This window comes from Nanorana parkeri, unplaced genomic scaffold, assembly GCF_000935625.1.
Source record: "Nanorana parkeri isolate BGI_ZX_2015 unplaced genomic scaffold, ASM93562v1 scaffold393, whole genome shotgun sequence".
NCBI lineage: Eukaryota > Metazoa > Chordata > Amphibia > Anura > Dicroglossidae > Nanorana > Nanorana parkeri.
This window is the reverse complement of record NW_017306661.1, coordinates 838,814-864,113: the sequence shown is the minus strand read 5'-3', so window position 1 is coordinate 864,113 and position 25,300 is coordinate 838,814. Positions and strand designations below refer to the sequence as shown.

The window sequence follows — 25,300 nt, the reverse complement described above, 5'->3', positions numbered from 1 at the left end:
ACATGGCAAGGCTGAAAAGGGCTGGTCTAAGAGCAAGCTGCTTTGTAAAATCGGGTGAGTATAACTTTAATTTCCTCCCTAGACCATAATGAGCAGTTAACCCTTGCAGTGCGGGGGTAGCCCCACTGCAAGGGTTGTTAAACGTTTTGCTCTGAGTTCTTTTTTAAAGCACAGTTCTAGGTTTACAGGTCATGTCATATGTGTGTTTATCTTCAGTATGCCGCATGGTAAGCCTTGGGCTACACGTAGATCCCTGACTAAAGACTTGTGAGAGTCAGCAAGGACAATGCGAAACAAGGAACATAGCTCTTTCTGTGCACTGGGGATAATTGGATATGGTAACTCCACAATGAAATCTCCACTGGAGATGCAAGGAATGCATGGACCACAGAGTATCACTAGTAACCGTAGTATTCAGGTATCTTATGTGAAATTAGATCTTATGCACAAATTATGTTTAATTCTAGTGTGAAGTCCACTTTAAATGGAAATGAGTCATGTATTCCTATTTGTGGCTAAGATACAATTCGTTGTAATAATAATATCATGTATTGGGCCACTTTGTAATGGTGTATATGATGTTTGCAGTGCACTTCATCTCATGTTTCTGAGAAGCTGATGTCAGATTATTGTGAACCGTGCCATACTCAGGAGTAATACATTGCTTGGCTGTGTTTTATGTTTGATGTTCTGACTTTCCATCACCTACAACCTCTCAGCATGATCTATCTTTTGTCTTAGAGTTCTCAGAAGATTGACAAGCTAGATGGGGCTCATGCACCTGAGCTGACCAAGAGAGTCCAGCGCCATGCATCAAACACTGCTTTTCCTGCTGCCCCCAACAGCACTCCCAAAGAGGACCTCAACGTCCGGCTTAAGAAACTAATCAATGTGACCCCGTGTATGCTGTTCATGAAAGGATCTCCCCAGGAGCCCAAATGTGGTACGTATGTGACCATTTTAATGTGACACATGGGCAAAGTAAAAAAAAAAACAGACTTTATTTTCAATGTACTTTTCTTATTACCATGTTTCCCCGAAAATAAGTCACTGTCTTATTTTTTTTTGGCTCAAAAAAACCTAGGGCTGTGGAAATTAAAGATTAATTTCTCGATTAATCGTTAAACTTTTTGATCGATTCAAATTATTTTGATCGCTAATGGAAACACTCCCCTCTCCGCCGGCTTCCCGGGAGTCTCGTCGGCGATCGACATCGATGTCCGTGACGTCACCGGACTCCTCCCCCCTTCCCCAAGTGGCTCACGAAGGGAAGGGGGGAGGAGTCCGGTGACGTCGATGTCCGTGATGGCTAACAAAGGGAAGGGGAGAGGAGTCGGGTGACATCTATGTCCGTGACGTCACCGGGCTCCTCCCCCTTCGTTAGCCGACGGAGCCACTTGGGCCGGTGAGTTTGCCCAAGAAACTTTCTGCACGAGCACCAGCCAAGGCATTGGCCTATACACATATACAGGCGGAGTGCATTTGGTTCCCCCCCGCCTGGGACAGGAGCCGGCGCTATAGAGGAGGCATCGGCTTATGCGGCTCTGCTCCCTCCGGTGCCGACTCGCTTCCTCTAGCGCTGGCTTCATTGGCCCCGCTGATTCTCTCCCGCTGCTCTTCAAGTTCCCCTCTTATGCCACCACCGGCCCTAGGAATGGTTACAACTAGGTCTTATTTTCGGGGTAGGTCTTATATTTTAGCAATTCCCAAAAATAGTACTAGGTCTTATTTTCGGGGTAGGTCTTATTTTCGGGGAAACAGGGTAAGTCTTATAACACTGGCTTATGTTCTATCCAATAGCAGCTGTCAGTGCAGGTCTGAACCAAGAAACTGTTCCTACTTTATTTGTTCTGCAGGCGGTGGTGGCAACACAGTGGCCTGTAAATGTCACAAATTAGGGCTGATTTGAGTTGTATATACTTGAAGTGAATTAGTGCTTTACCCATCAAGGGGAATGTAATGGGTTCACTTTAATGTAGACTTCCATAGATGCAGATCCCCTCTTCTTGTTTGCATCAGCTTCTGGGAACAGAAGGAGAGCCCTGTTAAACTATGAGTTGCTGTACTCCTGTTTTTTTTCCGACTTACCATGTGACAATGCTGTTTGGCCCACGTGGAGGGAGTTGCGTGGTGCGGCGACAGATGATGATACATTCAGCAATAAAAACCTGACACTGGACCTTAAGATTTGAATAAAGTTGGACTTAGTGCAAACCAGCAGTGACTTCCACTTCAGAAGTGATTATCTCTGGCAAATCTTTTTAGACTGAAAGGTAACTTCAGTTTATGCAAGCTCTTAGATTTAATTGCCTGGGTTTCTGAAGACCAAATGAGCTTACAGTTTAAATCTATTCCAGGCGATCAAAGCTAAAGATGTTCAAAGTCTACAGTTCTCTTTCTTTAGAAAGCAGCTGCAGCCTGAGTAGAAAAGCCAGTCCCCTGCCAGTCTCTTGGAAATAGGTTTCCTTGCTCTCTGTGGGGAAGTGGCTATCTCTTTGCAGAGGTCTGACAACCAAAGCTCTCCAATCAGCAGGAAGCATCAGCTTTGCTGATTGCGGAGCTGTGGGTCTGATTCAGTAGGGGACATGTCGGACCTCTGCAACGAGACCACTGCTTCCCGACAGAGAGCAAAGGCCCTTCTCTGCAGGTGACAGATATTTTTGCTCAGCTGTAAGACTTTGATTCCCTTTTGTTTTGATGTACCTTGAATGTATTAACTGATTTAATCTGAAAGTTCAATTGGGCTTTAAAATCCAGGAAATGTTGGGTAGAATTAATTCAGTGTATTAGCCAGGGGGAGATAGAAAATATATTTACAGAAAGGCTAACCTATTATTAGAAGGTAAGTGGTAGTGAATAGGGCAGATTTCATCTTAACTAGCCATGTAGAGCATTTTTTGGAGATCACAGCCTGAACCTTTCAGCCTCTTTCTTTGAAGCAAAAAAGGGAATTTATCAAAACTGGAGCAGTCAGAATCTGGAGTGGTTGCCCATGGCAACCAATCGGCTTCTATATTTTATTTTAAAAGCTTAACTGAGCAAAATAAAAAGAGAAATTGGTTACTAGGGGCAACTGCTCCAGATGCTGTCTACTCCCATTTTAATCTATGTCCCCCAAAACCTTGATTAGAAAAGGCTTTTTGCTAAGATGCCTCTACAGAGCAGAAAACCTCTTTTAGATTGTAAGCTCCCACGGGCAGGACCCTCATCATTTTGTCTTGAATTGTATTGTGACTGTACTGTTACCTTTTATATTTTAAAGTGCTGTGCAAACTATTGGTGCTATATAAATCCTGTATAGTAATAATATATAATCAGGTGTTTACCTAAGTGCAGATAGCTGGTTGTTAGTCTTCGCCATGTCACCAGATGAACCCCCTCCCTTTGTTTACAGAGTTCAGTAGCTCAAACGCAAGTTTAATCACAGAATTTAATGATCCAGGGTGGGGACTCCTCTTCACTCATCCCCAAATCTCCCCTCTCTCCTGACACTTCAGTTAAAGAGAGACTTGGAAGGCTGTAACATCTCCATAGAAAACCCATAATTCTCTGTGAATCCAGTATCATGTGTGGATTCTGTTAAAGATTTATTCTGAAAACAAATGCATATAAATAGTAAAAAATATATATATAATACATTGGTTTATAAAGGTCTAACCTGTTAAATATTATAATTGAAGTTGAATATAATTATAGTTTCTCTTTAAAGACCTTGGTATTGGTGGTCTGGATGACATTGTCCTCCTTTCTTACTATCAAAATCCCTAAAATAGGGGGATTATATACACACACACACACACACACACACACACAGGTGAAACTCGAATAATTAGAATATCGTGCAAAAGTAATTGCAGTAAGTGCTGCAAAAGGGGCCCAAACCAAGTACTGAGTACATATGCATGTATCAACTATATATATATAGTTGAGCCATTATTTTCATTTCTTGTTTCAATCTGATCATATAAAAGTGCCAGAAATGTCACTTCCCTATGGCTTTGTCAGCCTGGGGGCCTTGTGTTTGTGTATAGAGCACCGTCGGGACTCTAATTTCCTGCTTGTGTGATTGGCTCGCTGTTTTTTTTCCTGCACCAAACTTGCAGTCAAATTACAGGCACCCCCTGCCATAGAAGCAGCATTTTTGGTGAGATATTTTCAAGTATTTGCCAAGTCCTAGCAGATGACTGGGCTCCACATTTTCTTGTAACGCTGGGAATGATGATAATGAGGACAGACTCTCGCTTAGTGGTCAGCTTGAGAAGAGACACGAAGACCTGTATTGGTTTCTTGAGAAGAGGAGATGGTAAATCTGCTATTAAAGCATGTGTAAACCCAAGAACAGAAAGGTGATATATTTCAGCTTACCAGTCGTTAGACTTGGGGGCAAGATCCATCGGGTGATCCTCCCAGTAGGGCAGTCCTGTCCCATGGTGAATGAGTGTATTTATGAAGGTACAGTGTTGTCACCCTAGGACACAACTACAGAACTCCTCTCCTCGTCTTCATAACACAGGGGAATGTTATAGGATAAATCCATCCTGTAACAATCATCTATCCCAAACCACATGTATTTTGTCTATTTGATTGTTCCTCCATGAGATTGGTGGGTGTCTTCTGCAGTCATAGACAGGAGGTTTGGGTCAAAGACAACAGATAAGTAATCTCATGGCTATGAATAACTTTAGAAACGTTTAGCAGAAAGTTTTGTCCTGTTTTTTCCTAATTATAATACAAAATGATTGACCATTGGTGATTTCTAATGAAACTCATCTTTTGGCTTATGGTAGTTAGATTGGTAAATTATGTTGCCTGCCCAAAAAGTCACATACCCTAATTTTGGTTGGACCACCTAGCTTTGATTACGACACACATTGGCTGTGGCATCGTTTCTATAAGCTTATTCAATGTCACAACATTGATTTCCCTCCAGAGTTGCATCATTTTTTCGCTAAGATCTGGTAATGATGATGGGAGAGTTAGAGCATTGCGCAATGTCTTCTCCAGCACATCCCAAAGATTCTCAATGGGGTTAAGGTCTGGACACTGTGGTGGCCAATCCATGTGTGAAAATCTCATGGTTGCTCAACTACACAATTTGAGCCCGATAAATCCTGACATTGTCATCTTGGAATATGTCCGGGCCACCAGGAAAGAAAAATCCATTGATAGAAAAACCTAGTCATTCAGTATATTCAGGTTGGCAGCTGACCTCATTTTTTTTGGGACCTAATGTTGCTGAAACTAGTGATTATTCAGTGGAAGGTTCTTCCCTCTGTGCTTAGCCAAATGCAGATGTTAACTTTTTTTTGGCCAGGCAGTGTATAAATGTCTGCTATCCTGCCAATTTTAAAACTAACTTGGGGATACACAATGGGTAGTGTAAATCACTTGAGAACACAATACAGTACAAGTAAAATAATGAGTAACCACAATAGGGAGTAGTAGGGTAGCCTGCAGGACAGCTTGCTACGTGTATTTCATGGCGTCTACAAAGTGTCTAATATTTGGTATTCGCCTGGATTAGATAAAACCACATTGTATAGACCTAGTTTCATGTATCGTGCAGTTTCCACTTATATTTGCTATATGCCCATAAGGGAGTAACAATAAAATCAATGTTTTTTTTACTCTGAAAAATAAAATGTACCCCATCCCTCCTACCCCCTTCAACCAATTCAGAATAATAATTAAAAAAAAGCCCTTCAAAGTCTATTTCCCTTACCCGATCAGCCTTCATACGTCCCTCACTGGCTGCTCTTCTACTACTGGAGAGCGGTGATCAGGTGCTGCAGTCCTCGTCTGTCCCCACCCCGTGTCGTGATGTTACCATGCATCCAGTGATGGGCAGCCAATGGTAAGTGTACACCTTACCAGGTAGCAACATGGAGACCTGCAGAAGGACCCTCCCACAAGGAGAAGACCCAATGTGACGCGTGACCACAGAGTTAGGTGAGTATTTGGGGCATTAGGATTGGGTTTTCTTTTTTTCTTTTATTATAATACAGGATTGATATAGCACCACAGTTTGCACAGCACTTTACAATATAGGGAAGACATTACAATTACAATACAATTCAAGACAAGATGGTAAGGGGGGCCCTGCACGTGAGGGCTTACAATCTAAAAGGGAGGGGCAAGTGATACATGAGGAGGTAGCTGTGTGGGGATGATTGTTTGAGAAAGTGATGGTTGAGTGGTTAGGTTGAGGTGGGATAGGCTTCCCTGAAGAGATGAGTCCTAGGGGATCGCCTAAAGGCAGTCAGAGTGGGAGATAGTCGGACAGGTTGGGGTAAAGAGTTCCAGAGGATTTGAGATACTCTAGAGAAGTCCCGGAGGTGAGCATGGGAGGAGTTGACGAGGGAGCTGGAGAGCAGGAGGTCTTTGGAAGAGCGGAGGGGACGGTTAGGGCGATACTTTGAGACAAGGTTTGAGCTATAGCCGGGGGCAGAGTTGTGGATGGCTTTGTAAGTGGTTATTAATATTTAGAATTATATCCTTTGGGCGATTGGAAGCCAGTTGCAGCAATTAGCTATAGGGGTGAGGGATATTGTTTATGGGGAATAACTTTCCTGGTTGGACATCTTAGAGGGCTGAGTGATTTTGGCATTGCGTCATGCAGTCAAACCACTAACTCCTAGAACTACTGTATTGTCTTTTCATGTGTTTTTTAAATTTATTTATTTGGTTTTGTCTCACCCGTGTAATTCCTTCCATGAACAAGCATAAGGAAATACTTTTTCTTTATCCGAGTCAAATGGTATGCTTGTTTTATTCATCCATCTTAGTTTCCATGCAAAAACCAAGTCGTGTTTATTTTGTCCCAAAGCACGGTATCCACTCACCTGCCGCATTAACCCGTACAATTGAAATCCAAGCTATTCATCTTGCTGGTCTTCATCCCATTACCTGGAGCTCAGGCAAAGCTTTCTGGTGGGGCCGGTCCAGTAAAAATGATTGAATGTATTGGAAACAGAATAACCAAAAGCAATCGGCCTTCAGCTATTTACTAATGAACTCCCAGATGAATGACACGTTTCAGAGTGTGTGTGTTTCACTCGGGGCTGTACATGAACTTAACACTTCCCTGGCAGGCGAAATAAATAAAGAGCTCACATCACACGCACCTCCACCGTATGCAGACCGCGGCCCGCTCCATCGCATCGCTGAGAGGGATAGTCATATTTTAGCTGCGAGAGGGGGGGGGGATGGAGGTCACACAAAGGCTAGTCATGTACTGTGAGTTGTAAATATGGCCCTGCTTAGACAAAAGGGCTTTTTATTGAAGGTTCTTTCATGGAACAGTAGATGCGTTCAGGTGTTTGCAAATAATACCATGTGATATGTTGTGATGAGACCATTTTCAGCATCTTGTATTATTATTATACAGGATTTATATAGCGCCAACAGTTTGCGCAGCACTTTACAATATAAGGAAGACATTACAATCACAATTCAAGACGCGATGGTAAGGAGGGCCCTGCGCCTGAGGGCTTACAATCTAAAAGGGAGGGGAAAGTGATACATGAGGAGGTAGCTGTGTGGGGCTGAATTGTTTGAGAAAGTGATAGATGATGCCTGAAACGAATGACTGAATGTATGTAAGTAAATAAAGGATAATTCTCCTTTAAGGATCAGAGTATATGGGCGATTAATAGTCACATGATTAGAAATGTCATGCTATTGATTGTGGATCCCTGCTGGCATTTCATAAAATCTGCAACTTTTCCTTTAAAAGGGAAAACCTGGACTTTTTGATGTTTAGCTGGACATGTAAAATAGAACTCGTTGATGAAAATAATCAATGTGTGTTAGTTATAAAAAAAACCCCCCGCTGTTTGTCTATGTTCATGGAAGCAGCCATATGTGCTGATTATATACAGAAGCTTTGGGTTCTGCTTTGCAGTGCTACACAATGGTTGTGCTTTACTGTTTCTTCTCAAATTGCAAGTCAATAGGTCAGCTGACTCATTGAAAACAATGCCCTCCATGTGTAGCTGATGCCTTAAAGAGGAACTTTACCCATAGCTTTAAAATTACAACTAGGGATGTACCGATACCAAGGAATTGGGCAAGTACTCACACTCCCCCAAATACTCCTGATACTTATTTCCATACTGGAACTTCCGGTATCAGGAAGCCAGGTGGCGAGTCATTACACGCTGCCCGCCCTCCTGATTGGCCGGGAAGCCGTCTCCAAGCTCCCTCGTCACCAGAGAGCATGGAGCTGGCTTTCCGGCCAATCAGGAAGCCGGGGGGGGGGGGGGGGGGGCGCGTAATGACTCGCCACCCGGCTTCCTGATTGGCTGAGAAGCTTGCTCCATGCTCCCTTGTCACTTGGGGACAAGAGAGCATGGAGTTGGCTTCCTGGCCAATCAGGAAGCCGGGCGGCGAGTCATTACACGCCTCCCGACTTCCCTAATGGGACATCTGGTATCGGCGAGTAGCGAAAAAAAGAAAATATCAGTACTCGTACACAACATCGATAAACAGGTATCGGTGCACCCTTAATGACGACAAATACAACTCCTGTAGGTGGCAGTATAACCCTAAGGTTTAAGACTTCCATTTTGTCCTTTTATGAAAGGTCTAGAAAAATGTAGTCTTGCATATAGTCTAGAAAATATAAACTGAATGTACGTTTTGAATTAAGCACAGTTGTAGTGTTTGCCGGATAATCTCACTAGTTCACTGATTTACATATTATCTGGTGCTAATAGTTTGGTTATATATGTTTCTTTTTGTGTTTTTAACTAAAGCTGACCCACATTCCCACTACTTGGGCCCCTGACACATTCAGACCTAAGACACAAAGAAAGGCTGTGTGCGGCTAGCAGAAACATCTCCTAACTTGTTTCCTGGGATCCAGTACCATTCATTTACTGGTTGCTGTCAGCATTTGTTCCTAATACAGAGCAAGTCTCTGCCATGAGCTTCTAAAGCCCGCTGGTTTCAAAGGACCAGTTCCTGGCTATAACAATCCGTATGTTGTTAAAAAAAATCAAGCTGAGACCATGGGCAAACACACAGACGTGATGAATATTGTAGTTTTCCTTGGAAGGAACTGCCAGCACAATTTGCAGCATACACCATATGAGGTCAATGTGCGCAAAATGTTATTTATACTTGGCTTCCGTCATAGTAGATAAAGATGTGATTTGTATCTTGCAGGATTCAGCAGACAAATCATCGACATCCTTAACAAGCATAAGATCCAATTTAGCAGTTTTGATATATTGTCCGATGAGGAAGTGCGGCAGGGGCTAAAGACCTTCTCCAACTGGCCCACTTATCCCCAGTTGTATGTCAATGGAGAGCTAATTGGAGGCCTGGACATTGTCAAGGTGAGGAGAGACCACACTTCCCACTGTCATTCTTTTGCCAGGATACAAATGCTGTGCTTAACCAAGTGTCTCATTTACAGGAGATGGAGGCGTCAGGGGAGCTAGCTACTACATGTCCCAAAGTCCAGAGCCTGGAAGACAGGTACAGGCCCTCTTATTTGAAAGCATACCGCATGCCAATACAGAAACATATGGGGATCTTAGCAGAATGTGGGATCCTTTGATTATTTCATTTTTATTTATCTGGCCTTTCGGGGAAATGTGATTATTTGAGTCAAATTCCAGGCAATTGGCCACGGTAGATATGTAATTGAAATGCATATGTTTGTGTTACCTGCCAAAAATGTTTTAATTCTGTTTGTCCAGTCTTGTAATGCTTTCATACCTGTAAAGCTGGCCATACACCTATACATTATCTGCAGATTTTCTATGGTCGGATGGAAAAAGTGTAACAGATTCCTTCATCTACGCTAAACTGTGTGGATGGAGGAATCTCCCACTGGGCCAAGCTTCAGTATCTTGTTAGTTGGCCCGGCTGGCTCTCAAAATACCTGAACAATCTGATTGGATGTACGGTAGGCATTGTTCAGGTGTTTTGAGAGCCAGCGGGGCTCACAAGCGAGGTACTGAAGCTTGGTCCAGTGGGAGATTCCTCCATCCACACAGTTTAGAGTAGATGAAGGAAACCTTGCACTTTTTCTATCTGACCATAGAAAATCTGCAGATAATCTTTTAGGTTCATATTTCTTTGGACGGCCTCTAGCTTTGATTACGGCACACATTCGCCATGGCATCGTTTCCATAAGCTTATGCAATGTCACAACATTTATTTCCATCCAGAGTTGCATTATTTGTCACCAAGATCTTGTAGTGATGATTAGAGAGTCGCACCACTGTGTAAAGTCTTCCCCAGCACATCCCAAAGATTCTCAATGGGGTTAAGGTCATGACCCTGTGGTGGCCAATCCATGTGTGAAAATTATGTCTCATGCTCCCTGAACCACTCTGTCACAATATGAGCCCGATAAATCCTGGCATTGCCATCTTGGACTATGCCCAAATCATGGGTGAAGAAAAAGTCCATTGATTGAAAAACCTGGTCATTCAGTATATTTTGGTAGGCAGCTGACCTCATATTTTTCGGACATAACATTGCTGAACCTAGACCTGACCAAGTGAAGCAACCCCAGATCATAACACTGCCCGAAATCCAGGTGGTGACTTTTTTTTGGCCAGGCAGTGTACATCCAGGAATTATTGCTGACCACCTATATTTCTTTTCAGACTCAAAGCACTTATTAACAAAGCTCCGGTAGTTCTCTTCATGAAAGGCAATAAGCAGGTATGTATGTGTGGGTAGGAATGCATGTAATGTGGAATTATATGATTGTTTTTCAGAAAGTACTATAACTTCTTTGTTTCCTATGTGTCTTCAGGTGGCCAAATGCGGATTTAGCCGTCAGATCCTTGAAATCCTCAATAACACGGGGTGAGTCGGGGAGCGTCTGTGCTGGGAGAGACGTAATTGATACGCTTTGTTTGCCTGTAGTAAACACCAATGTGCAGCTCCGGTTATTGACAACGTGTCATTTTTCCCTGTCGGAGTTATTTTTCTTTATAGCCGGTGATTTATCCTGTTGTGCTGTTTTTTAATTTGCGTTACAGTTTCATGGATTGGAATCCTGTTGAATTGCTGCCAGCAGTTTCTGTTATGACTCTTTCTTGTCTACTGATGTGTTGAATACTTTAAAGCAATTTACACATTTTTTAGCACTTATTTAGTCATATTCAGCCTGAACATACCCTCAGACATATGATGATTGTCACTCTGTGTGGCCAGGGAGGTAGAGAAATGTGCCGGGCTGTTTCTGTACCCTCCTGCAGCCTGCTTGTACCCTCAGTCCAAATGTTTCTCCAAGCAAAGTTCTTTTCATTCCATGCGTCGAGTTACATCACCAAGTGTAGCTGACTTGGTGATGTAACGCTACACATGGAATAAAAAGAACTTTGCTTGGAGAAACTTTTGGAGTGCTGGTGACTTACTGTTCTGTTTATCTGATTCAGCGGCGCCATCCACTGTCATTTCAGCACCCCCCCCACCCCCCCAATTGGGGATTACCCGGTCAGGAAAGCGTTGGGATTCCCCTTATGACCTCAGTCCAGCCAAGGTCTACCCACAACCCTACCAAGAAACCTCTTTTGCAGCTGTTGTGTTACAAGAGAACTGTTAAACAAATTCCATGTTACAAGAGATTGCTGAAAACTGCTTGCAGAGTACAGGAGACTTCTGCACAATTGTAATGTGTCGGAAGCTGCTCTCTGTGCTTTAAATCTTAAAGCAGACCTGTCATTAATATTCATACCTCTCATGAATCAACAGGGCTTATGTCACTGTCATTGAGGGGAAAAAAAATGTGCCTTACCCGGGCTTAGATGATACGTTCCTGCCTGCCAGGAGTGGTATTATGAATTTTTCTTGTAGTAACACCTCAGATAGTCTTTTATTTTCAGACAGACCCTGTCTAGAAGACTTGTATTGAAATAAGATGGGCAAGACACAACCATTATGTCCAGTTACATGATATGCATAGACACAAGGTTATGTTCAGCGGTTGGATCAACTTAAGGAACTCCTTCACCAAATTTTAGTAGTAACTCCATTAAAAATACATTTGTTAGTGTTGGCTAGAGCTGATAGAAGTTCAGTCCTCTAAATGGTCTTCTATGGTCCGTGTGGGATTATCTCCTTCCACATCTTGATCAACTGTAGTAAGATTGCAGCTAAGCCTGTGTGATTTCTCTCAACACTAGCAGGACTGCAGGTATCATTTATCTACCCTCTAATGCAGGGGTGCCCACAATTTTTCGTCTGGAGATCTACTTTTCAAATGACGAGCTCATTGAGATCTACCAGCGAAAAAACAACTGTGTTCATGGATGGGAGGGGGGCGTGGCAGTGCAATGAAGTCAATGGCACTGTAGCCATGCCCCTTGCCCACAGCGCGATTGCCCGCACCGGGAACGCAGGCACATTAATGCCTGCGTTCCAGTCCAGTGCGTTCTGCAATAATGCTGCAAGCACTTTTTTTGCAGATCGCACTGGACCGGAACGCAGGCACTGATGTGCCTGCGTCCCGATGCAGGCGATCGGGCGGGGGGCGTGGCTGCGGTGCCATTGACTTCAATGCACCACCACGCCCCCTCCCGGCTGTGAACGCAGGGAGCCGGCCGTCTTGCATTCCAGAGGCTGAACGCTCTGGAACGCAGACTTTGTGGTGTGAACCGTCCCTCTCTCTTGGCTGTCTCGTCTCTTTTCTCTCTCTCTGCTGCTTCTCTTCTCTCTGCTGTCTCTCTCCTCTCAGGTGCGTTGTCCTGTCCTCCCGCGGTGCTTGTGTGGCCGAATGTGCAGACTGGGAGAGGTGTCCCACCCCTTCCTGTCTGCAGCGTCTGACGGATAAAGCCGTACTAGCACCTTGGGATGACAGGACGCAGCCGATCGCGATCAACCAGTGTTTGCTTTGCGATTGACCTAATTGGCACCCCTGCTCTAATGGATTCTGCAAGGTATGGAAAAGGCACTTCAGGTAGCCGCATTAGTAGCTTTGTCAGGAGGCTGGAAGCATCTCAACAATTGGGTCTCACCAAGCTGTAAAGAACCAGTGTGGGTTCTAACCCTGCCCAACTCCACCTCAGATGGGAAAAATCTATGTGCGTGGCATTGCCCTTTAAAACTGATCCTATTCTGTTTACTATTCCTGAGCTGTGTTGTCAGTCTGAGGTGTGTTTGCTCCAATTATGTAGCACAGAGGTCATGTCAAGTTAATACTTAGCATGGGGTCTTGCGACTGATGTTTGAATATGGTATCAAAATGCAGATAAGTGTTCATTTTGCTGCACTGAAGGCAGATCCTGAAAAAAGAAAACCTTAGTTTTGCAGGCCTTTATTGGGGATGAGCTCAGGTTTGTATCCGACCCGGTCCGAACCTGGAAACTCCTTCTGCTGCTGCCCAATTGGCTGAGGCCAAGGAATTTCCCAGGTAAGCAAGGAGGTGAGATGCTTTGAAGTCATTGACCTTACATGGCCACATGGCTATATTTGGCCAGTGATATTGACCTAATATGGTCATGTGGTCATATAAGGTCAGTGATGTCAACACAAGCATCCTGCCCCTTTGTTTATGGGCAGGTACAGGGGGGGGGGTGCCCCGGCCTGTAGCTGAGTAAGCAGGTTCGGAGGACCAGGTTCAATCTGAACCTGAGCTCATCCCGAGTCTTTATTAATGTGTATTTGCAGCATAAAGGGTCTTTATTTACATGGATGTGTCTTGTTTTGTGTGTCTTTTTCACTTACAGATTGCTCAGATATTTATTAACCTGCGTTGTGCACTGTGTTTTTGGTGTTTTTTTTTATTTTTTATTTTATTCTATCCATTTAACATGTTCCCTTTTCTCTCATTTTTCCTCTCTAGTGTGGAGTATGACACATTTGACATTCTGGAGGATGAAGAGGTAAGATGGAAGAGATTGGAGACCTTTTCTAGCAGGTTTTTACAACTTGGAGTTCTTTTGCATGACAGGTACACTGGAACCTGTGTATAGTGTCTGGTAGCTGTGGCATGGTCCAGGGTGCACATTTCTTATATGAAGTCACATCTTACCTAATAAGATACTGGAACTACAAGTTCAACGTCTTCTACTTTTGTTGAAACTCCTGTTTGTGCTGGTAAAAGCCAAGTAACAAGTTAGGATGGAAGCAGGTTAGACTGGTAGTATGATTTTGGAAGAAAACAACTACACACAGAGGAAGCCTGTCCAGACCTCATGTATATGTTGTCCATGATAAGAATTAAACCTGAGTGAGACAGGGCAACAGTGTTAACCTTTGAAGAGACACTATTACCTGACCATTCAGGGCTAAGCAAGAGTACCTTCTGATAGCCCCAACCCCTGGCAAGATACTTACTGATCTATGCTTCCTCATCTCCTTGCTGGAGGATTCTTTCATAAGTAAGCTCCAGTGTCTGAGTTTACGCAGGAGGAAGGTGTCTCTGCCCTCCCCATGTGATGGTGTTTGGCCCTGAAAAGTGGTGCTTTGGCCCAGACACTGTCATATAGAGGAGGTCTCTTGCGCCCCTTTAGAGGAAGCCCCAGTCCATTATAGTATGGCGCAGTGGGAAGGCAGTGAATGAGCACATATGGGTAAGTATACCTTGCTTGGGGGTGGGCTATTAGGAGGCGCTGTCACTTTGAATGAGAAAAGTGAGAATGCCTCTTAAACATTTTGTACAAGTAGGCCAGGCTGACTTTTATTATTCTTGTATTGATATGCCTAAATATTAAAATGGATTTATTAAAAGGTAAGTCTGTCCAATGCTGATATTTCTGTGATGGGCAGGCAGTGGAGCGCTAAACTGCGACTTAGATTTTTATATTTTGGGGAACCCAGAGTTAGAATCTTTAGGAGTGCTCAGATTTGACAGAAAATACGTCTACACTTGTGTCAATGAAAAGTCCAGCAGTGAGTTGGACCCCCTCAATGACAGCTGACAGACTTGGGCAGGACTGGAGCACACTGATTTCAATACCAGGGCTTCCAGGAGGTTATAGGCAGTTGGGGGGATAATACAACCCATTGAATGTCAAATCTCCTTAGTGTAAACAGTGGCTTTTACTGTGTTTTATAGCTTTTTTTTTTTTGCCAATTCTTTCTTAAGGTTCGACAAGGATTGAAAACATACTCTAACTGGCCAACATACCCACAGCTGTATGTAAAGGGAGAACTTATTGGAGGCTTGGACATTTTAAAGGTAAGCCTTCATTTTTCCCATGCCCTTCTTTATTTCATAATGGGTGTAAAAGTGAAGCCCACGTGGAAGCCTTTGATCTTCATTGCTTCGTTGGTGTTTTATGTTTAGGCTCCTGCAGTGCAGTGCTGAAAAGTTTGGTGTGAAGAATTCGGTGCCCAAAACAGACCTAAATCTTTTCCCCAGCCAGTTTCTGCGATAACTTTAAAGCGACTCTGAAACTTCCCCCTAAAGAAATCTAAGCAATTGCTCCGCTCAATAGAAGACTGTGACTACTTTCCTCTCTGTCTTTCAGCGCTGCAGTCTCTGGCAGAGTATTCAACTTTCAGCACGTCTGTTACTGTCAAATGTCTGCGTCCCCCGCCGCATGCTGTGTGTTCTTCCTCCGACACCTATGTCATCACATATGTCATTGCAGGATTAAGAAGTGATGTAGGGGCTGGTGGGAAGAACCACAGCATACAGTTGGGGACACAGCGATTCAACACAGCCGGACGTTTTGAATGTTGGAAGTTTTGCCAAAGGCCGCAGCACTGAAAGACAGAAGAGTTTGGACTCGCCACCCACTAGAGAGGTAAGTATTCCTAGTCTTTTGTTTACAAGGAGCAACAGTTTACCTTTTCTAGGGGATGTATCCATCACTTTAATTGCTCAGGCTCTACCTAAAATTTACACTTCACCTACCCAGAAAGTTAACACTTAACTCTACCCCAGCTCCCAGGCATAACCCTGATATGCAACACAATATTTTCTGATATGCACTCACGTGTGGCGGGATTGAAGGAATCTCAGCAAATCGATAGTTTTTTCTTTTAGGTTGAAAAGTATTTTTTTTTTTTTGTGCACCGATACTGATTTTAGCGCTTTTATCCATTTAAGTGTGTATTTTTATCGGTTTAATATCAATCTGACAAACATTTGTGCAATTATCGCAGGACCTACAAAATTAGCAGCACCATCTTTTTATTTTACCGGGCCTGTGCTTTCAGAAAATATATGGTTTGAGGGGTCTTTTACAAACTCTAGTAAAGCGGCAGTAGAAAATAAACCGATGGGAAAAATTGCAAAAACGATGCGTTCCGGAGGGCTTGGCAACGAAAGGGTTAATGGGCTATTTATTTTTATCTTGTTAATTATTGGCTGGAATTATGTTTTTATTACTATGGATAGTTTCTTTTACCTCCCTGCTCTAATTCTGCATGTACAGTTCTAGACTAAGCCGAGTGAATTCTGTTTGGTTTGTGATGGCGTATAATAAACATTTGCTGTTTTTCCTCCCCACAGGAGTTGAAGGAAAGCGGAGAGCTGATTTCGACGCTGAAAGGTTGACATTAATATACAGAGGTGCCATAGACGGGACAAAACTCTAAACACGGGATCATTCTGAACTGCTGTGGCTCTCTGGCCTTGTATGCTGACCTTGGTGGACTCTCCTCTCTTCCTTTCTTCTATAATAGGTCATGGCCTGTACAAGATATAATATAATTGGCACTAGAGACGACAGTGCTCCCGAGCATTTATGTGAAAGTTATTCAACTTCAGAAATCTTTTAATTTAATAAAAACAGTGTTACAATGGTTTCTTGTTGCTTACTATACATCATGTCAGTGTGATACACATCGGTTCTAGCCGAATGCTCTATTTTACTCTTCCCCATGGTGGCTATAATATTTATAATAATATTAATCATTATTTATTTTATTTAAAGGGATCTTCTTATAGTGTTTTACAAAAGAGATACAAAAAAGCACAGTCCAGCGCAAAGTAGAACCCTCCTCTGGCCCAGAAATAATTCCTGCAATACAGTAAGGCTGCTCCGTTCCGCACATGGGATACCGTGCACTGCATAAAACATAAACAACACCGGGCGCCTATCCTGGTGCAATAATCCTTTTTATTAATAAAATAGATGATATAGAAATTCTTATGCTCGCCAAGGAGACAAGGGTAAAAGCATCATTGGATAAAGGATCCTAAGATGACTTTCCCAGTGTGGGAATGAATAGGAGCAGTCCAAAAAACAATCCAGAGACTCTGCTGGAACCTGCTGAACACGTTTTTGGGGACACGCCCCCTTCAGAGCTGGGTGGCTCAGCTATCTGAGTGCACATTTAGGGCTCATTCACAATGGGAATCAGCCGGCACGTACAGCTCCGTGATGTGTGCATGGCCGTATCGGGCAGCTCCTGGGAAGGACAGGTGTTGCGTGCCATTAGTACGCAGCCCCCGTCCTTCTCTATGGGAGTACGTGGCCGTACGCCGCCCTACACTCACCAGCCTGCACGTTGGTGCAGGTGGCCGTACTCATACACTGACAAGATGGTTCCTGCCTGTGTCCGAGCCGGGACACACGCACCCGTACGGACCTGCACTTGGGGTGAGCGTAGGGCGGCGTATGGCCGCATAGTTCCATAGAGAAGGACAGGGGCTGCGTACTAATGGCACGCAGCATCTGTCCTTCCCGGGAGCTGCCCAATACGGCCGTGCACGCAGCTGTACGTGTCGGCCTTTTCTCGTGTGAATGAGGCCTTATACTCTGTGTTCTATACTTGATTTGTTAGTCTAGAAAGACCATGATCTTTATCTTCAGGAGTGTCATACATCTAGCCTAATGCCCACGAGAGCCCATGGGTTATCTTCCTGATTGCAGGGGATTCCAACGGTAGCTGCACTCTGCTTCTCTCCAAAGTTATCCCGCACAGGACACGTCCAGCTCCGTGACGTCAGCGCTTTACAACAGAAACTGGAACAAATAATACGATGCAGTTAGGTGAAGGCTTGTCTAAAGATGAAGGTTTATATTTGAAAAACTATAAAGAAGGTGACTGATGTTCTTACAAATAGAAATCCAGAATTATGGGGCATACCAGGAGAAGACCCTGTCTCCCAATGAGTGTAGATGGCTTTTTAATGACACACAGAAGACCAGAATTAAAAGCGAAAGTTATGAGGGCAAAGGGGGTGGAGGGGGTACGATGGACTTTAGACAGATAAAGGGGTACTAAGCTATGCAGAGCCGTATAAGGAGTGAGGATTTTGAAGTCAATTCAGAACCTGACAGGTAGCCAGTGCAAGGAGTCGAGGATAGGAGTAATGGGATCATTAGACCTTGTCTGGATTCTGGCTGCTGAACTTTGGACATACTGCATTCCATTTAGTGTGGATTTCGGTACCCTGGCAAGTAGAGTATTACAATAGTCAAGTCAGGACAACAATGTATTGATTAGCTATTCACATGGTGTAGTCAGGCAATATTTCTCAAGTGCAAAAAATATGTTCTGACAACAGCCTGTCCAGGGCCTCACACATTTGATTTTTGTTTTGAAGGTTAATTCCACCCAAGATTAAAATTTTAAATTCAGACGGCAGACTCAGTAGAGTTAGACCTACTTTTTATGTCTCACAGGGCCATGGGTCTATATTGGGTCTATATTGCCAAAAGTATTGAGATACCACTCCAAATCATTGGATTCAGGTGCTCTGTGAAATTTCCTTGCTACTAAATATTCCGCGGTCACCTGTTAGCGGTATTATAACAAAGTGGAAGCAACTGGGAACAACAGCAACTCAGCCACGAAGTGGTAGGCCACGTAAAATGAGAGAGCGGGGTCAGCGCATGCTAAAGCGCACAGTGTGCAGAAGTCGCCAACTGTCTGCAGAGTCAATAGCTACAGACCTCCAAACTTCATATGGCCTTCAGACTGGCACAACAACAGTGCGTAGAGAGCCTCATTGAATGGGATTCCATGGCCGAGCAGCTGCATCCAAGCCTTACATCACCAAGTGCAATGCAAAGCGTCGGATGCAGTGGTGTAAAGCACGCCGCCACTGGACTCTAGAGAAGTGGAGACGTGTTCTCTGGAGTGACAAATCGCGCTTCTCTATCTGGCAATCCGATGGACGTGTCTGGGTTTGGCAGGTGCCAGGAGAACGGTACTTGCCTGACTGCATTGTGCCAAGTGTAAAGTTTGGGGGAGGGGGGAATATGGTGTGGGGTTGTTTTTCTGGGGTTGGGCTTGGCCCCTTAGTTCCAGTGAAGAGAACTCTTAAGGCATCAGCATACCAAGACATTTTGGACTATTTCATGCTCCCAACTTTGTGGGAACAGTTTGGGGATGGCACCTTCCTGTTCCAACATGACTGCGCACCAGTGCACAAAGCAAGGTCCATAAAGACATGGATGAGCGAGTTTGGGAGGGGACAAACTTGACTGGCCTGCACAGAGTCCTGACCTCAACCCGATAGAACACCTTTGTGATGAATTAGAGCGGAGACTGCGAGCCCGGCCTTCTCATCCAACATCAGTACCTGACCTTACAAATGGTCCAACATTCCCATAGACACACTCCAAAACCTTGTGGACGCCTTCCCAGAAGAGTTGAAGCTGTTACAGCGGCAAAGGGTGGGCCAACTCAATATGGAACCCTACGGACTAAGACTTGGATTCCATTAAAGTTCATGTGTGTGTAATGGCAAGCGTCCCAATACTTTTGGCAATATAGTGTATTTTAGCAGCTATGGCGCATGTTCCACTCAGCTCATCAATGGTTGACTATATTGAGTATAATGTCTACTGTTGGGTATTACTCTCTTGTGAAATATTGGTTCAGTTTTTATTTTTTTCCTCAATTGGACTTGCAGTTTATTTAAGATTCCACCAGGTGGAGCTACTGCAGAGAAGATCATAAATACAGAGTACACTGAATGGATGGACCTGCGTCTTTATTCAGCCTTACTTACTATGTAACTACACAGTTTGGACACCAGATGTCAGCAGTGTATAAAGCATAGCATGTCAGGATGTGATCATCATCATTATACAGGATTTATATAGTGCCAAAAGCTTTTTATAAAATAAAGGCAGACTGTACAGCTATAATACAAGAGGATTGGGCGGGCCATGTCATCTAAAAGGGAAGGGCAAGTGATACAAAAGGTAATAACTGGGTAGGGATGAAGAGATGAGTTTTCAGGAGTCACTTAAAGGCAAAGTAGCAGAAAGCTAGATTGGGGTGAGAGTTCCAGGGCATGGGAGAGGTTCTGGAGAAGTCCTGGAGACCAGCATGGGAGGGGGTAACATGGGAGCTGGAGAGCAGAAGGTCTTGGGAGGAACAGAGAGGGCGTTTTGGGAGAGCTTTTGAGACAAAGTTGGTGATATAACTCGGGGCAGAGTTGTGGATGGGTTTATATGTTGATTTTAGAATTTTGCATTTTATTTGTTGGGTGAGCGGAAGCTGGTGGAGGGGGGGAGAGGGTTCGCAGACACTCAGCTGTTGGTAAGGTGGCTGAGTGAGGAAGAGTCTAATCTAAACCAAGTAATAATCTATTTAATTTTTCCATCTCAAAATGATAAAAGTATGCAGACAAAGGATTCAATAAATACTGCATGTCTCATTTTGTCTAGTCTGGAATGCATGGAAACACATGAAAAATGCATTGGAATGCACTGGACTGCACCTGAAAGCCCATTTTAAACAATAAAAAAAAATAGCCCCGGAACGCGGCATAAACACGGCAAAATGCAAAGCACTGCGTTCCAGATCTGGTCCGGAAAATGGTGTGAACGTGGCCTGCATGTCTCATTATATCTGGTCTGGAACGCATGGAAACACAAAAAATGCATACAAATGGATGCAAGCGCACTGGACTGCACCTGAAAACCCATTTTAATCTATAAAAAAGGCCACAAAAAATGCTCCGGAACGTGCTAAATCGCGGTAAAACGCATTGCGTTCCAGATCTGGTCCGGAAAATGGTGTAAACTTGGCCCCCATACGTCTCACACGACAGAGTCAATATAACTATCAAAGTGTTTGCACAACATTTGGATTCTAGCTTGGTTGTAGAATGAAGGGACTCATCTCACTGGTTGCACTGCGGCTTTTAGGTTTCTAATGCTCATTGAATCTGTGATGTATAAATTAATAGTGATGGGCCGAACACCCCCGAGTTTGGTTCGAGTTCGAACTTTCAAACATAGAAAAAGTTCAAACTCGAACTCAATGCAAGTCTATGGGACCAGAACTCTGAAAATCAAATGTCCTCATTTTGAAGCCTCATATGCAAGTTATTGGCCATAAAAGGGGTATGGGGATCCGGGTACTGCCCTGGGGGACATGAATCAATGAAAAACAAACTTTAAAAAAAATACCAGCTCTCAAGGAGCAGTGATTTTAACATTGTAAGTCATACCAGGCCCTTAAGGTCAGGTAGGAATTTTAAAGAGGAACCCATCCCCCAAAAATAGGGGGGGAAAAGATCTGGGGTCCCCTCTAAAATTCCCAACCAGACCCTTGATCCGAGCACAGGCCTGGCAGGGATGGGAAAGAGGGGGGGAGATACTAGCATCGGCACCGATACCGATGCTAGTATCAGTATTTGCCTTACCATACCAGGCCACATGCCCTCGGCACTGGGAGGGTGCTTTTCCAGGGGGGCCTGGGGCATTTTTTGCATTGAATAAAGGGGCACCCCAATATGCCCACCCTTGTGAATGAGTAAGGTGTACTTATACCCCTACCCATTCACTAAAGGGTTAAATTCAAAGTTTGAAAAAAATGCCAGATTTTGGAAATAATCCTTTAATTGAAAAAAAAACAAAAGACAGGTTTTTGACAAGTCTTTTGTAAAATGAGACACCCGTTGACCTGTCCGCTCGCGCCAAACTCCCGCCGCAGAACAGCATTCCGACAAATGACGGCAAAATATAAGTAATTGGGTGGAGCTAGCGGTGTTTACAGTTGTATGGCATCTGACAGGTGAGCCATGATTGGGCATGTCCTTATTACTTAGCCCAATCATGGCTCTTCTGTGCACTGTGACCTGTGGTCAGGTGCAAGACTTTAGCCAATCAGGGCTTCACAAGGCACTGTGCGGGCCCTGATAGTTTGTGTGTTCGCCGAACCTCGAGCCCAACACTATAAATTAAAATCAAAATGACGCTGACATTTTCAGAAGGTTCTTTCCCATGTTTGAGATTTAGGGTTTCTTTCATATCTTAAAAGAAAATCCGTTCGCCCGCCTGAGGTCAGGATGTAGCTGGAGATACGGCTTTGATTAGAGGAGTTACGAGTGTCATATCGCTGGAATACACGCCACCAGAATCACTAATGACTTCATAAGTGCCGGTTCTCAGAGTAATTACTACAGAGTTGTGATCGCAATGACTCCAATTAATTGTCTCATTATTGATATTTTATGCATGTTATTACACAATTTAATCCGCTCTTGTCTAGACAACACCATGAAGGTGGGGGGAGGGGGGGTTCCTCCATGCTTGATTTCAGGAATCTGTAGATGCCCGGGGCAATTTTTATTTTCGTACATTTTCCTCCCATGGAAGATTAGCTGCATGCTTTTCAGCGTCTCCATTATGTATGTAATTACTTAGAGCGCCTTTAAAAAGTTTGGAAGTTTCAGGTTTTATTATCATAGAGCAGGGGTAGGCAACCTTGGCATGCCAGCTGTAGTGAAACTACAAATCCCATCATGCTTCTCCCTCTGGGAGCCATGCCTGTGGCTGTCAGGGCCTTGCAATGCCTTATGGGACTTGTAGTTCCACAACAGCTGGCGTGTTGAGGTTGCCTACCCCTGTCATCGAACATTGAATCTAGGGTTGCACCGATACCGGTATTTCGGTATGGAGTACAAGTACCAATATTTTTTTTCTGTACTCACCGATACTGAATACCGAGTACCGGAAGTCCCATTCAGGAAGCCAGGCAGGGTGTAATGACTCACCACCCGGCTTCCCGAGGAGCCGGCTTTCTGGCCAATCAGGAAGCCTGGCGCTGTGTAATGATGCGGCGCCCGGCTTCCTGATTGGCCGGGAAGCCGCCTGCATGCTGCCTCGTGATGAGGTGATGAGGGAGCATGAAGCTGGCTTCCCGACCAATCAGAAAGCTGGGCGCCGCTTCATTACACGGTGCACGACTTCCTGATTTGCCAGCTTCCGATTAATCAGGAAGCTGGGCAGCGCGTCATTAGACGCTGCCCGGCTTCCTGATTGGCCGGGAAGCCGGTTCCATGCTCTCTCGTCACAAGTGATCAGGAAGCCGGGCAGCGTGTAATGATGCGCTGCCCGGCTTCCTGATACCAGAAGTATGGGGCTAGGCATCGGAGCATTTGGGCGAGTACTCGCCAAAATACTCGTCATCGGCACCGATACCGATGCTAGTATCAGTATTTTTGCATTACTAATTGAATCACAGTGAATTTTTTTTTTTGCACACTGATCAGCAGATGAAGATTTTTTAACATCAATGTAAAAACAAATCTGTGCAAAGTGAATTCAATTAACTATGAGTAAAGTGAAACTGAAGCCACAACTTTTTTTTTTTTGGGTTGGTTAATGTCAGGTTATAACCCCTGTCAGCTTTTTTTATATCTGTATCCCATTGGGCAAAGTTTCCTTTACTTCCTGTCCAATAGCGACAACAGGAAGTGAGAGGAAATCCCTATAAAAAGAGGGAAATCCCTGGTGGTCAGCAGTAGACATGTGCACGGCCAAAAAAATTAGTTTCGGACGAAACAAATAATGAAAATGAAAAACATTCTATTCGTTTCATCATTGGAAATACATTTTTATGCTGTTTCAGATTTGGAGGCAATAAGCCTCCGAATCTGAAACCGCACAAAGAAACTGCAGAACGAGCGGCGGACGTATCGGCCCACCATTTTGGTGTATATTTTGGTATACAGCAATATGGCGGCACCCAAGATATACTCCAAAATGATGGCGCACATGTGCAGAACACGCTGGCGGCCAACATGGCTGCCGCACGTTCTGATAATGAATTTTTATATGCCCGAATATCATTTTAGTATATTCGAGCATATAAAAAATGTATTTTGCCATCCCCCCCCCTTTTTTTTCTCCCTCCCTCCCTTCCCTTTCTTTCTTATCAATATGACCTGTAATTTGCTTTATTACTGTATCATTCGGATGTTGTATCCTGAAATCTTCCAATAAAAATGAATGTTAAAAAAAAAAGTTACAAAAAATATAAATGTTTTAATTATGGATTCGGACGAATCGCTGAATCAAATAGTTGATTTGAAGGTTCGTCTGAATCCGAATGAACATGTTTAGTCAGCCGGGTCACTAGAACTCGTGTCCTCATTGGAAGATTTCCCATCTATTCCTCTTCAGGTAACAAGACAAAATGTAGGATTTCCTTTCACTGATGGTGCTCGGCAGGACAAATAGAGAGGGTGACTCTCCCCAACGGGGACACAGACAGAAATATAAACCTGACCCCTATTCTAATCCCTCTCCACTCTATACGAAGCAAAACAAAAAATATATTGGCTTTACTTGCACTTTAAAAACCAAAAATATCTGACTGCATAAGTATACACCCCCATTAATATGGTGCCTATAAATTATCACTGGTACAGACAAAATGAGTCATTAGTTCTGTGAAACTGCATGGACATTCATGCTGTGCGAATGGGTGAATGTAATTCCAATACCACATTATGGCCACTAGATGGAGTCAACCTCGGCTCTAAGTGTCCGTAATGCTGTAATTTCCTGATATTACCTTCGGCCTGGTAAAAAAATATACTAATAAGATTTGGTTTTGTTCCACTAGCACAGAAAGAATGTACAGTACATGGAGTTTTGTAGGACTAATTGTTTATGAATACACCCCTTTGTGTGTAGTTAATGGGTTTCACATGATTATAGTATAAATACATGAATGGTCCAACTTCTGGTGAGTCAGTATCAGTGGCGCAACAATAGCCATAGCGGCCCATGCGGCTGCTATGGGTCCTGGAGGTGGAAGGGGGCCCCAATAAGCATTGCAGAAGTTGCTGCTGACACTGACATTATTAATCAAGAAGAGCTGACATCAGATATACAGCGGGGGGGGGAGGCTGCTGGGGGACCCCATCAAAATTTTGCTATGGGGCCCCATGATCTGTGGTTATGCCCCTGGTCACTATCATGGCATCTCTGCATTCCAGACAGATACAAATGACACAAATTAATCAATCTCTGCATATATAATTGTGTATTTCTGTTTTTTTCAATGCAAGCAGTGTCAGTGTCTAAGAGTGACTTGAACTCATCCATCTGTTGCTTCCCTGGTTACTGTCCGGTCGCAGGATGGAGGTGGGAACACCTACTGCTGGTTTACACTATAGTTT

At 43.9% G+C, this 25,300-nt stretch overlaps 1 protein-coding gene across 1 annotated transcript in view; it reads left to right on the top strand.

Moving 5' to 3' along the window:
* Positions 1-16,722, top strand: part of GLRX3 (glutaredoxin 3) — a 33,161-nt gene extending 16,439 nt beyond the window's left edge. Inside the window, exons 4-11 of the mRNA XM_018559412.1 lie at positions 742-943; positions 9,169-9,341; positions 9,422-9,483; positions 10,626-10,683; positions 10,778-10,830; positions 13,811-13,850; positions 15,056-15,148; positions 16,430-16,722. Coding sequence (XP_018414914.1) covers positions 742-943; positions 9,169-9,341; positions 9,422-9,483; positions 10,626-10,683; positions 10,778-10,830; positions 13,811-13,850; positions 15,056-15,148; positions 16,430-16,474 — 726 coding nt within the window. The 3' untranslated portion in view covers positions 16,475-16,722. The remainder of the gene's footprint in view (positions 1-741; positions 944-9,168; positions 9,342-9,421; positions 9,484-10,625; positions 10,684-10,777; positions 10,831-13,810; positions 13,851-15,055; positions 15,149-16,429) is intronic.
* Positions 16,723-25,300: the final 8,578 nt, after the last annotated feature.